The sequence below is a fragment of the Emys orbicularis genome, chromosome 8, assembly GCF_028017835.1.
Source record: "Emys orbicularis isolate rEmyOrb1 chromosome 8, rEmyOrb1.hap1, whole genome shotgun sequence".
NCBI lineage: Eukaryota > Metazoa > Chordata > Testudines > Emydidae > Emys > Emys orbicularis.
Window position 1 is genome coordinate 3721548 of NC_088690.1, and position 15085 is coordinate 3736632.

The 15085-nt window shown below is 41.1% G+C and overlaps 1 protein-coding gene across 1 annotated transcript in view; it reads right to left on the bottom strand.

Moving 5' to 3' along the window:
• Window positions 1-15085, bottom strand: part of TESK2 (testis associated actin remodelling kinase 2) — a 101028-nt gene that overhangs the window by 18956 nt on the left and 66987 nt on the right. Inside the window, exons 5-7 of the mRNA XM_065409529.1 lie at window positions 11576-11722; window positions 7267-7344; window positions 1633-1715 (exon numbers count right to left, since the gene is read on the bottom strand). Of these exons, the coding sequence (XP_065265601.1) occupies window positions 1633-1715; window positions 7267-7344; window positions 11576-11722 (308 nt within the window). The remainder of the gene's footprint in view (window positions 1-1632; window positions 1716-7266; window positions 7345-11575; window positions 11723-15085) is intronic.

The window sequence follows — 15085 nt, forward strand, 5'->3', positions numbered from 1 at the left end:
GGAAACTGCAGTCTTGTTCACGAACACATACAGAAGCAGTGCAAGCTTGCTGCAACGTTGATTTTCAAGGACCACCTCTAAAAACTGAGCCTCTGAGATTAGTGGTATCTACATTCTATGACACAGTCCCTTGAGTCCTAGGGCATAGCGGTCAGTAAATTGGACATTACATGGCTGCACTTTTCAAATTTGAAAACTAAAGTTTGAATTAAAAATGAATAATGCAGTCAATACAGTAGCTCTTGTGTTATTTATTTTCATACTAAGTTACATTTATTTTAGGCTATTCCTACATTCTTGGTTTCCAGTGTATCTCAAAAACGTGTGCTGAAAATGCATCACTGTACTACCAACTTTGTAAGAGAAAGAGAAGCTGGAAGTTTTGGTGACTTGGTAATAGACTGCTCAGGCTTTTGGCACCTGAAGGAATTGGAGGTTGTGAGGGATTGAGAAATAAATACAGGATGTTCCTGCTGAATTTATCAATAGTAGAAAAAGTTAACAGTGTTTCAGAGTCAGCATCCCATTGAGATGAATGGGGAGCTTCACAACTCCCTGAGCTATCATTTTAGATTGTTTGCAGTCTCAGTAAAACAATACTGTATTGTTCATGTTCCTGGTGTTTTCCTGACAGTCATATAGGCTAGATGCTATTTTAATTAGAACTTAGATTCTGAGGCATAATTTTTTGACAAATTCCATGACCCCAGAATCCTGAATACACAGGACTATATACAGATAGGGCGAATAGCTTAATCAAATCCCTGGCCTCTATACTGGATGGGTAAAAAAAAACAGCCAGCTGCCAATTGTGATGGTGTTTTGTGAGATTCAGTCACTTGTTCATTCCTCAAATGGATGGAGATCATCATCTCATTCCACAATAGGCCCATCAGACAGTAACACCTCTTACAACCCTGAATTTCAACTACTAGACCAGAGGTGAAAGAGGCCTGTACTTTAATGTTTTTGAACACTGGCTGTGAAACCAAGAAGCAGCTAATTAAAATATCTGGAATCATTGAAGCGAGGATTCAGTAGAAATCACCCAGATTCAGAATAATAGACAGTTCTTTACAAAATCAAATCAATCAATCAATCAATCAAACTTGCTTTGGAGACCTATTGAAATGCCTGGTCGAGCTCTCTGATCATTGGAGCATTGAAAGAAACAGTGCCACTATCGAAGTCTATAGGTTTCAGAGTAGCAGCCGTGTTAGTCTGTATCCGCAAAAAGAACAGGAGTACTTGTGGCACCTTAGAGACTAACAAATTTATTAGAGCATAAGCTTTCGTGGGCTACAGCCCACTTCTTCGGATGCATATATGCATATATGCATCCGAAGAAGTGGGCTGTAGCCCACGAAAGCTTATGCTCTAATAAATTTGTTAGTCTCTAAGGTGCCACAAGTACTCCTGTTCTTTTATCGAAGTCTATAGTTCACAGTGATAATTAAGAGCTTGGAGTGGTTGCCCATCTCCATTTAGCTTGTAGCTCCAGACTGAAATCAGAGGTTGTTTTCTGTGAGTTACAGCAAAGCGTAACAACCCTCAGGCATTCAGCTCCATAGATCATATAACTGCAGCACACTCTTACTCTTCATCTGGATTAGTACTGAAGAATCCACATACCTGCAATCCGGGATTTTCTCAGCTAAACCAAAGTCTCCCACCACTGCCGAGTAACCGTTCTCATCATGCCTTATTAAACAGTTCTGAATGTAAAGAGAAAGGAGGAAAGTTTAAAATATTGTCTGGGTTTGAAATTCCGTACGGTTTTCAAATTTGGAGCAAGGTTTTTAAAGCTTGTTTTAAAGATATTCATTTATGGGAGACTTTTGTTTGTACCCAACGACACACAAACACCAAAGTCAGGCATGTGCCCGTCAAAGATTCAGTTGATGCAACCAGTCTTATATTTTGTTAATAATCCACTCAAATTTGCTGAGGCAACAGAAAACCAGAGGCAGCAAGTATCTAGGCTTCAGCAAGAGCTAAAATGATTTCGTCCCTGTACTGGTAAAACCTGAAATAAACACTGCTCAACAAGACAGATTCTCTATGGGGTATGAACACAGTACACCACTTAGTAGGATTTACAGTACATGAGGAAAAGCATGACCTTTAAATATGTTCATACTGTAATTTTGATACATTAACCATTTACAAAACTGTATTTTAAAGGCACTTGTTGATTTACACTAACAGTTTCCGGTAGAAAATAAGCTACAGGAAACTGAATGTGCTGCTAAGTCTCAAATCAAGTCAAATACATAGTCCCACTGCACATTTAAAGGATGTAGTTGGTAGGAAATAGCTAATCAGAGACTTAGCATCTTTTCCTTTCTAAGGCCCCCATTCAGCAAAACATTTAAGCATGTGCTTAGCTGACTCAGGACCCGTAGCATCGGCGCAGGCAGTGTTTTGGGGGCGAAAATTAATGAAAGGATCAGTGCAAGATATCGTCCTCCTCACTGAAAGAATTGGCAGCTGGTTTCTGTTTTTCCTGGGTTTCTTTGACCTCCTCATTTTGCCCCGCTCCCTGCAGAAGAATTCATTCCACTTCTGCATTCCTTGCTCCGTGCCGCCCACAGAAAGATACACTGGGCAGTGATAGCTAGCAATGCCTCTGCAGACTTCCCCAGGGTGGCACCCTGCAGTATCAGCCAGCATCAGGAAACTCAGTTTGCTAGCTTTATAGTGCTTGGATGAACAAAAACTCCTCACCAATCCCCACCGTGTTAGCTTGTCGGAGTGAAGCAACTGTTGAGGATAGTGATACTCTTGTCTGAAAGATCAAGTCCAGGTCACCATTGATTACATATCCAGAGCTGACTCTAGTCCAGCCCATAAAGTAAATAACCTTTTAATCAGAAGGAGGAAAAATGTAAGTATGCTGCTCTCATGAACATGCAGCGAAAATGCTGAACGGTACCTTAGATTCCTAGTTCCAAAGTCCTATTTGTTTAATGTGACTAAACGATAATAAAGTTCACTTTGGGATTCATAAATTTTTACAAGGGTAAGTGAACCACACTGACCCGAAGTGCACTTCAGTGTCTCAGTTATGGCCTTTGTTATCTCCTGTCAAAGAACACATTCATTCAGCTTGCCAATGTTTAAGCATTTGTTCATTGTAAAATGCATTTAAATCCTAGAGGGATAAAACATTTCTCAACTCTTACTGTAAAGGTTCAAACTGAGGTGGCATTTCATTGTATTCTGTACAGAAATAAGCATGTGCCAACACTAGAAAGTTCACCAGTACAATTCTTTCCCATGGTAAATGCAGTGAAATGTCATGTTTTAAATTTTATTAAATATTCAAAGATCAAATTTCAAAAAGGTCAGGTTTTAAAAAAAATCATTCTATAAATTCCAACAAGTCTTCTAACCCCTTCAATTATTCATATTAATGGAATTTTTAAAATCTAGTTTTTACTTCTTGCCATTAATACTGTTTCTTTTTTTCCTTTTTGTATTTCACTCAATTTGGTCAGCAAGAATGGATTAATTTGTTTCACCTTCTGGCTTTCATGCACTAGCACAATGCTCCAAAGTTTGGTTTACAAACACTGCAGGGAACATGTAATCCAAATAAAAACCGTTTTCATTGGAATTAAAAATATATGGAAACATTTCTCCTGGGTTTAGGTTTTGCAAAACCTTATTTTTACAAAAAGCAACAGTGGGCCTATGCCAACAGACAGAGTGATCTTGTAATTCCTCAATGCCCTGGTCACAACCTGTCCCTATGCCAGCAATATATACCAACTCTCAGTCTAAAGAAATTACTTAATGAAGATGTATGGCATTTTTATCAACTGCAGCTCCCAAGTGCAACATTAAACTATTGCCAATTAATAATCCACATGTGTAGATACATGTAACTCAGAATAGCTCCCAGCTGATGTTTGCTTACAGCTGTAAACTCAATGATATGTAGGAGAATCTGTGAAACTTGCAAACTGGGTTCTCTGAGGCACAGGGCGGCTTGAGAGTGGGTCTTTTAAGAAGGCCACACTATGCCACACTAGCAACACCTCTCAGCTCTGTGTTTGATAGTTTTGCCAGTAAGCTCTTACATAATCCCAGAAGACAGTGGGAGCAGCCTGAGGCCTCAGATTTTACCTACAAAGCATTTATCATCAACTGTGCTGCTACATTGTGCTGCTCAGGGTTAAATCCAGGAGGACATCTGAACTCCTAAATTTCCTTGCTTTTGTTGGTGGAAGTCTGAGACCTTGTCTAGCTGGAAAAGCTGTCCTGGTAGAACCTGAGGTGTGAATTTAAACAGAGAGAGGGTATAACTACACTGCACAAAGGTGTGTTAAAATACCAGTGAAGGCGAGGCAACTCAATTTTTAATTTGGGTTAGCAGTCCAAGTTCAAGAATAGAGGACTGCCAGGATTGTACTCAAACTGCTTACCCAAGTTAAAAGCTGAGTTGCTGTGTCTTCAACTGTTATTTTAACCCAAGTTTTCTCAACTCGGGTTAGTCCACACCTTTTTTTGCAGTGTAGACATACTATAGTTAAACCCATAGGGACACTCTTATTTCTGTACAAAAGTGGCTTTTTTGGTTTTGCTTAAGTCAATTGGGAACAGGTGAAATATGACACTCAGCCCAAATAAGGGTGTCCCTTCAGAGGTTTACATTAGTTTAATTAAAGTGATTAATTAAATCTGTGCAAGTTTGTATGTAGGCAAGCCTTGAGAGTCTTCACCCCACCTATAGTGAAAACCTGGACCCACTGAAATCAATGGGACCAGGATTTCACGCCTAGAGTTTCCTGGATTCATGTCAAACAATAGAACAATTTTCTGAAAAAACAGCATTCCACACTGATGTGCTTCACTCTATGATGTGATACTTGGGTCCAGACCTCAAATAAGGTTTTAGGAATATTCTCAGCACCACTGAATTCATCTTCATCCTCCAAGCTTCACTGGAACTGGTATGCTGCAGTGTCAGTCCACAGCACGGGCAAGATAGTTAATGGACCTTTGATGCAATTATTGAAAAGTCTCCTGCCGGTCCCACAATAAGAAATAAGGATGATAGGCGCTGCACTCAGAGTGCACATCACTCTCAACTTCCAAATTAATTTAAGATAAACACAAAAGATAGGTATTAAAAGGGGAAAAGTCTGTATTATGGGGGGCTAACAAGTGGAAAAGGGACTAAATTAAAATAGAGAAACTATTGAGTAAAGAGAGTGCAGCACACGGAGTACAGTTACTCTAACACCTGACCAAGCTGATATTGCTCAGGTTCTGGAGAAGGCAAAGAAAAGCAATTACATCAGTGAGAAGAACTTTTTTGCCAAGTTCCACTAATGATATACAGAGTTCAAACCCCTGTCTGATGGAAAGGCTGACAGCAGGAATGGCCGATGAAATAAAATGCCAGGCTGCTTTACAATATGGCCTTTGAGAAAGCTCTTCCAACCTACCACTAGACTATTTGTGTAAGACGCAATGCAATAAAACATGACTTCTCTAGGCTTTCTTGTGGGACACCTCCATAAAGAGACTCTGTTTCTTTTGGAGGTTTACACAACCCAACACCACCATATCTGACTTTTTTTTTTTTTTTTTTTAAATGGAGAGACTTCAGTCCTTGCTGAGACAGTCACTTCAATAAAAGAAAGGAACTCTGTACAACAGCCCTAAAGGGTTAACATAGCTGTTTATGCAGAGACAGATGTGAGAGAACATAAAGGCCCCTTTGTATTTTATGGGAGCTTAGTATCTGCTTTGCACAGCATAATCCTACTAGGGCAAATGCAACATTCTATTTTCCATAAACACGGATGAAAATAAATAGATTCACAAACTTCAGAGTTAAAAATAAGTTGTTCAGACCAAGCATCTCCACCATTTTATCTTTCACTATATACAGAGCGAGGCTATGACATACAGAAAAATTCAGGCATGTTACTCATTCACAATCCTATGATGACAGCTACTTAGTTAAAATACTTAAAAGTCAACTGGGATGTGTCAGCTGGTTTTAAAGAGCCATCCTATCAGTATCAAAAGCAATGCTGACAATGAAGTGTAAACAGCAACTTTAATCCCAGTAGGCAAAGTTTAAAATTACAGCATGTTTTCCAAAGGACAATTTCATTTAAGCCAAAAATTACGTTTTTCATTTAAATAAGATTGTACCAAAGCTGCATTAGAATTATTCACACTGAAAGACAACTTTGTGCATGTGAACATTGCCCCGCAGTGTTGGGATCCAAATACCAGCATTGTGCTAGTACAAGAGAGCCAGACAGTAATGAGGACAAAAAATGACTATAAAACAAAATTTGAAACTGAACTGCCTAGTTTCTTTTTAAAAAAGAAGCAAGCAATACAGGGTGAAGAGTATGATTCCTCCCTCCCTCCCCCCTCCCCAACAGCTTAGTATGGGTGAGGCTGGTAGTGCTACCTGTTAAGATTGCCTGACACTTCCCATTCTAAGACCCTGTTTTCAGTTGTTTGTAACTCTGTCAAACTAACAGTTTGGGCTGAAATTTTCCACACCAGGTATCTGCTTCAGGCTGATTTTTTGGGGGGGAAATTTCAGATAAAACTGTTCAGCTGTTTCCAAGAAAGAGGCATGGGGAAAATATGTTGTTTCGCCTGTGTTAAATACTGGTAACTTTTTCGCTGAGAAACTCTAGCATCCCCATGCTTTGGAGCAGGGAGTTGAACAAGTGACCTGTGTGCCAGGGATGTGTCTTTTGCTTTCCCCATGATAATCCAACCAAATCTGACAAAGTTTTAAGTCTTTGAAAAACTGCAGTTTGCACAAGAGGAAACGGGACAAAGGCCCACTTTTGTCAAAGTGGAGTGAGGAGGAACATGCAGTGGGGGAGCAGCGATGCCAGCCCCATGTGGGGGCTCGGGAGGGGGGCAGGCAGGGCTTGAGCGAGCAGCGACACCAGCCGCAGCCTCGCATGGAGGGCAGGCAGGACTTGGGTGAGCAGCTCGGGCCAGCCCCACATTGTGGGGGGGCCCTCGGGCAAGTGGCTCAGGCCAGCTCCACATTGAGGATGGGCCCTCAGCCGAGCAGCTTGGGCCAGCCCCACACAGCGTCCGATTTTCCCTTTGGGAAATATGGTCACTCTAGCATTGTCTCTTGTTCACACACACCAGCCATGGTTTGAAAATAACTTGGGAGGAAGGGAGGGGGTTACTGCTGCTTTGACTTCCTAACTTCTGATGGAGTTCAAGTTAGGCTGTTGCCCTAAATCTGCCCCCTAATCTTACCTCCTCAGCTATGCAGAGCTGAGCTCCCCACTCTGACCCTCCCTCCGTAGGATTTGTGCTGTTCTGTGGCTCTTCACACTGGGTAAATGAAAGGGAGCATATAATCCTACATTTTAAAATTGAATTTAAAAAAAATTCCACAGTTTCACTTCAGGATTTTTTTCTTGTAAAAAGTCTCCATTTTTGTGGGTCTTAACACAATGAATATACTGCCACGCACCACACTATTGCCAGAATAGTGCACATTCCTGCAACCATACTCAATGGAGTAAACGACACGTAGCGATGATGATTTCTGCACTACGAAAGGAATAAGGAATCACGGTTTGCCAAAAGGGAAAAAAGTAAAAAATCTGTAGGGGGAATCCATTCATGCCAAATTCCTATAGTATTACTATAAGACAACCCCCTTATTAAAAGTAATTCTTATAGTGGGATATTTTGCAGTGAGTTCTAGCCCCAGTTGAGCGTAATAGGTAAAGAAAGAAGAAACTGCTTCATTGTACAGTAACTGACTTTTAATCTCATTAATAGCAGACTCCAGCAGTTTTCTGGAAACCGCATTCCCTTATCCTCACTGCTTGCTTGGGTGTTTGCAAATATTCTGAATCCCTTGTTTTTGTCCTCATTTGATTTATATGGATCATCGTGCACTGAAGAAAGAGGAGCAGTTAAAAAAAAAAAAACAGCATTAAAATGATGGTTCCGCTCATCCCATACCTACACAATTCAAGCCATGCCACAGCGTTTCCATTCTAAGGCTAAAAACATGTCAAATCTTTCCTGAATTTGCAGTAAGTGTCCTGGCATCGATCCAAAGCCACTTGAATACCACAGGATGTTAGCCACGTCTTCAAAAGCAGTAGCCAAAAGGCACTTGGCCTACATAGTTGATGTGTGTCTGCTGCAGTTAGTTATTCTGACTTTGTTTAAAACCTGACAATGGGAACAGCTTCCTCTTCCAAAGCAAAATTCACTCTTCCAGCACGGTGTACATTGAAAAAGAATAATTTTCACAGCATTTAGTTTCAATTTGAAGTATGTTTCACTAACACAATAATACAACATGAAATACAAAAGTCACTGTCTTGAAATTCACAAATATCTGTCCATTTGAGAGCAGGGGTTGTGTGCATTTCTCCTCCAAAGAACAGAGAAGATAAGGACCCTATCTAGGTATTTGTGTGACGACCCCTCCACCCCCTTCACCACATAATTGGAGGAAACAGACAGTACTGCTCGGCTGCTCACAACACAGCTGTTGGCTCAAACTTTTAGCCTGCCAACCTCCGTTGTGACCTATTAATGAACTCTACCTTTTGTGCTTTAAAAACAAAACCTACTGGTTTTGTGGATCAATTCTGATGTTTTATCGTAGCCCTTTCCATACCCCAACATCACAGACTGTTTTACTGCTGCACTACCAGCAGGCTCTCCTTAGAGTGGAGGATTTTCTAAATGAGGATTAGGATGTGCCAGGTGTGCTGCGGGATTTTTTGAAAAAACTACATGTGAGAACAAAAAAAACCCTTCCCTTTATTTTAATTAGTGTTGGAGCCAGATCACATTCTGTACTTTTGCTCTCCGGGATGAGGCCCCTTTCAAATATTATGCATGCATCACATTCCATTCCCCAAAGTGACATTAAGATAGAAAATTTTAGTCTGCGGAGCAGGGGAGTGGGAGGGGAAACGAAGGGGGGAAGCCGCCTTCTGATTGGCCATCTGCCTCACCTCCTCCAGGCAGAAAAACCAATCAGAGCTCAATCTCTCCCTCTTCCCCCCACCCATCCTGTGAGCAACAGGTCAGCTCCTCTGCCCCTCCCCACTTTTATAGGCCACCGGGGTGGGGAAAAGAGCTCGTGGAGCTGCCCCTCCCCAGCCTGGAAGGGGAGCAGGGACCCTGCTGCAGCCCCCCAGTGTTGGGAGGAGGGAAGAACCCCAGGAGAAGCAAGGGAGACTGAACTGAGGGCGGGGCAGAACTGATGGGGACCGGACTGGTGGAGGGTGAGGACAGAACTGATGGGGCTGGGGAGCAGAACTGATTTGGAAACTTGGGGCACAAGACTGATTTGAAGGTTGGGGGGCACAATTTATTGCTGGACAGGGGACAGGCAGATGTGGGGGCCAAAATCCTCATAGCCAATACATTTGGGAGCATGCAGCATTAACATACTCTCTAGCTCTGGGGAGGGACAGGGGCAGTTCACCAATCGTTAGACAAAAAAACCAATATAATCTCTTTGTAAATAACCACGTTTGGGGGGCCAATCTCCTGATTTGTTGGGGTCTGACTCATTCATTTTTTGATCTCTTGAGGTTGGCAATACCCTGTGTGGGACTTAATTATATTGCATTTAAAAACAGAGAAGAAAGTTACACACACTTGGGAAGACTATTTTAGCAATGAGAAGAAATAATGAATTATTAACTGCTTTTCATCACAAAATATTATTCTCAAGCGCATGTCACTGTCTCCGCTGAGCATGGTTTTGTCCAGAGTTTTTAAATTTAGCTTTAATGTTAGTTTCCACTGTTGAAAATGTTAATTCTGGCACAAAAGACAGATCACAATAGAATGTTAGCCACCATGGTTGTTTTGATTTTAACCCTACTTTGGCACATGAATATTAATGAGTTTATTTGGAGAAAATGTGGTGGTGTGCCTCAAAATAATTAAAGGTGTCAAGATGTGCCGTGGCAGTAAATAAGCTGGGAACCACTGATTTAGACCATTCAACAATAGACAGCATTGAGGTGCTGATAGGACAGATACCAAGAACAACAGTTATGCAAAGCTTTAAAACAATAAGAGCATTCACAGAGGTCTTGAAAAATGGATTTTCATTTGACTACGCCTGCATGGTTTTGGTTCTGAACGTCAGCACAACATGTTCTCTTTACTTACATTGGTGGTTTGATTGATAGAAAGAAGAAGGAATAAAAGGAGTTTTTAGGCCGCATTGTCTTCCCAAAAAATTTTCATAGGAGGGGGGCTAAAACTCTTTATGAACTGGGAAGATGGAAAATTATTAATACAATACTCTTATGGAGTACCTATGGTTAATCAATATTGTATGTAATTTTATTACATGTTCTAAAGTAAAAAAACCCTCAATTTGTAACAAAATATTCCCAGGGAGAATATTCCCTCGCGACCCCCCCATGCAATAACCTTGCAACCCCGTGAGGGGTACCGACCCCCAGTCTGAGAACCCCTGATATAGACACTATTCCTTCCCAGGGCCTGCTGACTCCACATGTGACTTCCTCCCTTTATTTCCCCAAAGTTAAGCCCTTCTTCCCCCTTTTAGCTCATTCCAGACCATGTGACGTTTTAGGTAGACTGGTCAGCTCTTGCTGAAGTTAGGTGGAGAGAAGGGGAAATTTGAAAATGAGACAAAGAAGATAGCCAAGGTTAAAGCTATGGAGAGACCAATACTGTTCTACTCTTCACACTGGACACCACCTGGGAAATACAAGAAGAAATAAAAAGCAACGGAGAGATTTTAAAATGGGTTTCAAATAATCTCCTCAATTTAGGGTGACCATATGTCCCGTTTTGGCTGGGACAGTCCCTTAAGCCCTGTCCCAGCCGGCCCAACTTTTTTTTTCCCCAAAAGGAGGCATTTGTCCCATTTGCTCTTGCTGAATTGATCAGTTGGCAAGAGCAAACAGGACAAATGCCCACTTTTGACAAAACGTGGGGTGTGGTACAGAGGGGGTGAGTGGAGATGCCAGCCCGGGCCCGGCAGGGGGGAGGCAGGGCTGGGGGGAGGGGAAAGCAGCGTTCCAGCATGTGGGACCCCTGCAGGGTTCCAGCAACCGGGTAACAGTCTCGGGGGGAGAGGAGGGCCCTCGGGTAAGCAGCTGGGGGTGTGCTGTTTTCTCTTTGGGAAATATGGTCATCCTACCTCCACTCCCTATATGATTTTAATCCAATTCCAATTGTTAGATTTTTATGCTTAAATGCCCAGAGTTTTAAATAAATTACTGAAAGTAATTATGAATTAAAAACTGAGCTCTGCAGCCACCTTCTCAGAAACCCTAATCCAAACTCATTTACAAGCGACCTCTCTTCTAAGGTTTCTGGACAAACTGTTCTCAACATCATTTCTTCTGTAAAATAGTTTTAATCCTATCAACTGTTTCAACTTTCTCTCACAATCCCTTAAATGACATTTTATGTAACAGAGCTTCATTGTTGGAAGGGGTGAAGAACCAGGCAACTGAGAATATTAGCCAGCAAAGTGGTGCTTTTAGAGCACAATATATCCCTTAAATAGTTCCATTTGTTATATACTTGGTACCTTTGATGTAAGATCCCGGTGGAAAATGCCTTTATAGTGAAGATAAGTGAGTCCCAGAGCAATGTCATATGCCAATTTCACCCTCACCATCCAGGGCAGATGCTGGTTACCGTCTAACAGCTGTTCCAGATTACCACAGTTGATGTACTGAAAAAAACAAAACAAGATGTGCCATTAAAAAAAAAATTAACAGCTGACCTAGATGTTAACAGTTCAGTTTAGAGTTTTAGGGTGTTTGTTGTTTGTTGTTGTTTTTGTTTTTAAGAGACAACACATGGCAGTTGAAATTCTACTGCTAGGCTAGGATGCGAGCCCCCACAGAAACAGTGCATGCTACCCAGTGGCTAGGTAAAAGACTATTCTGCAGCGTGGTATCTTTCAAAATAGGTGACTCCAAAATCTAGATGGCATTATTGGGTACATTGCAAGATTAGCTGAATCTGGAGATCTATTCAGAAACAATGTCAATTAATTTCACTGCACTCGCTGAGCCCTGAGAGCCAGGAAGTCCTCCGGCACCTGGCATGAGTACACACACGCAATATTCTCTCCCTAGAATTTGCTTTCTTCTTTTAATATGCTCTGACCAAAGGTTCATATTTTAGTGCCAATGCATTATCATGTATTGACCTTGCAATTAATTAGTTTTTACTATTATGCAACAATCAGGATGACGCGTGAGCACAGAGGTTATTTTCTAGCTTTCCAATCTAGTTAAAAGATCTGAAAAGAATTAAAGAAAAAAAAGAAAGTTCTTTGGCTTCGTGCCCAACAATTTGGGCCAGATTTTGGGAGCCCACACTGATTTCCCATCTTCTCATGCCAGGACGATCAGTCTCATGAAAGCGGACCAGTTCGCCATTTATGGGACTGGTCTAGGACACAGATATTTTCCAGTTTAGGTCATCTCATCACCGGGGGAAGGTAATATTATTTACCTCATATTATAATGTCCAATACTGCCAACAGAGAATGAGTGCTAACGTACACAGGAAAGGAACAAAAAGGGACTTAAAAGTTGTGGGTAGAGACAAATATATAGGCAAAGGAGAATGCTTTGCAGGAACGTTGGTCTTTTCCAGACCAAACAGGCAAAGAGTACCTGTGCTTTAATATCTGGACATCATCAAAAAGGAAAGATAAAGTGTTGAGTGTCACTAAAATTGTATTTAAAAATGCATCATCTGGCTGCTAATTTGTATATACCAATTTGGTGGAAGAATGCATCCTATATTGCTTTAAGTATAACAACTGAAATTCTCAGCAACTTTGCCCTGGTGTTAATCAGGACTTGAAAACCTGTCCAAGTAGTTTACTGGCATGTTCACCAGTTTGCAGAGCGAAATGTCTGTCCCATTTCAAGCTCAAGTCAGACAGGTCTTAACATGCTGATAAAAAAATATATCCGAAGGGAAACATGCTTGGTCCAGTGGCGAGAGGAGCAAACTGAGTCAGGGCTGCTGGGTTCTATTCACAGCCCAGATGTTAATTTTCTGTGTAACCTTGGAACATTGGAATTGCCAGACTGGATCAGACCCACAATCCATCTAGCCCAGCATCCTATCTCCCACACTGGCCATTACCAGATGCTTGAAAGGAAGGTTTAAGAACCCTTCAGGAAGCAGACATGAGGTAATTTGCTCCTCATCATCCTGATCTCTGAGTTAAAGATTGACTTAAGACCTGAAGCATACGATTTTATATCCTTTCCACAAAATCATCATTAATTATAGCAACTCTGGATATTCTTTATGTCCATATAAATATCCAGTCCCTTTTTGAATCTTGTTAAGTTCCTGGCTTCAACTTTCCTGTGGCAGGGAGTTCCACAGTTCAATTATATGTGAGAAAGTATTTTCTTTTATCCATGTTGAGTCTTCCCCCCCCCCCCTTGGTAACATCATTGAATGTCCTCTTGCTCTGAGACAGGGAGAAAAGAAGTTCCCAATCTACCTTCTCTAGACCACACATTTTATATAGTTTTAACATGTTCTTTCTTATTAATGTCCTTTCTAAGGTCAGGAATCCAATTTTTTACTCTCTTCATAGGACAGTTTTTCCAGGCCCTTGATCATTCTCACTCTTCTCTGAATCCCATCTAGTTCTGCAGTTTTATTTTGGATATTCCAGATAAGGTCAAATCACTGATTTATGTGAAGACGTTACAATATTCCCTTGGTGTTCACACCTCAACTGCTAGAAGAGGGCCTCATCCTCCCTGATTGAACTAACCTCTTTATCTCTAGACTGATTCTTGCCTGCATATTTATACCTGCCTCTGGAAATTTCCACCACATGTGTCTGACGAAGTGGGCATTCACCCACGAAAGCTTATGCTCCAATACTTCTGTTAGTCTATAAGGTGCCACAGGACTCTGTCAATATTCTCTTTATTATTCACCATCCCATTCCTTATGCATCCTAATATCTTATTAGCCTTTTTTTTCTTTTTTACCACAGCAGCACACTGAGCAGAGGTCTCCATTGAGTTGTCTACAGTGTCACCCAGGTCCCTTTCTGGAGTTGATATAGTTGATTTACAACCCAGTAAGGTGTATGAGTAGTTTAAATTTTCCCTTTCAATGTGCATTATTTCACATTTATTGGTAGTGAATTGTTTGCCGTCCTGTTACTCATTCTCTCAAGATCCTCACAGTTCTCAGAAACCTAAATAACTGTCATCTTCAAATTTTGCTACCTCACTAATCACCCCCTTTTTTAGATTACTAAGATATATTAAACACTGGACTTAAGAGTTCATGGTGCCTTGTGGCCCTAGCAGTTAACCTTTTGCCAAGATGAAAACTGACCATTTAATCCTACTCTGCTGTGTGTCCTAGACAGTTTTCAAGACAATCATTCAGCCTCTGTGCCTCAGTTTCCCTACATGCAAACTGAAGTAATGCTCCTTACCTACCTCACAAGGGGGTTGTGAGGCTGAGTTCACCAGTGTCTTTGAGGCACTTTGAGATCCTGGGGTGGAAGGTGCTAAAGGAGGGCAAAGTTTAATTATCCTGATTGTCTAATTCAGTGGCTCTCAACCTTTCCGGACTACTGTACCCCTTTCAGGTGTCTGATTTGTCTTGTGTACAAATCAGTACACAAGTTTCACCTCACTTAAAAACGACTTGTTTACAAAATCAGACAAAAATACAGAAGTGTCACAGCACACTTACTGAAAAATTGCTGCCTTCCTCATTTTTACCATATAATTATAAAGTAAATCAATTAGAATATAAATATTGTACTTACATTTCAGTGTATCGTATATAGAGCAGTATAAACAAATCATTGTCTGTATTAAATTTTAGTTTGTACTGACTTCACTAGTGCTTTTTATGTCGCCTGTTGTAAAACTAGGCAAATATCTAGATGAGTTGATGTACCCCTGGAAGACCTCTGTGTATCCCCAGGGGCATATGTACCCCTGGTTGAGAACCACTGGTCTAATGTGTAAATCGGCACTGATCAAATAGAGCACAGCCTATCTCACCCTCCTGACTGGACAAA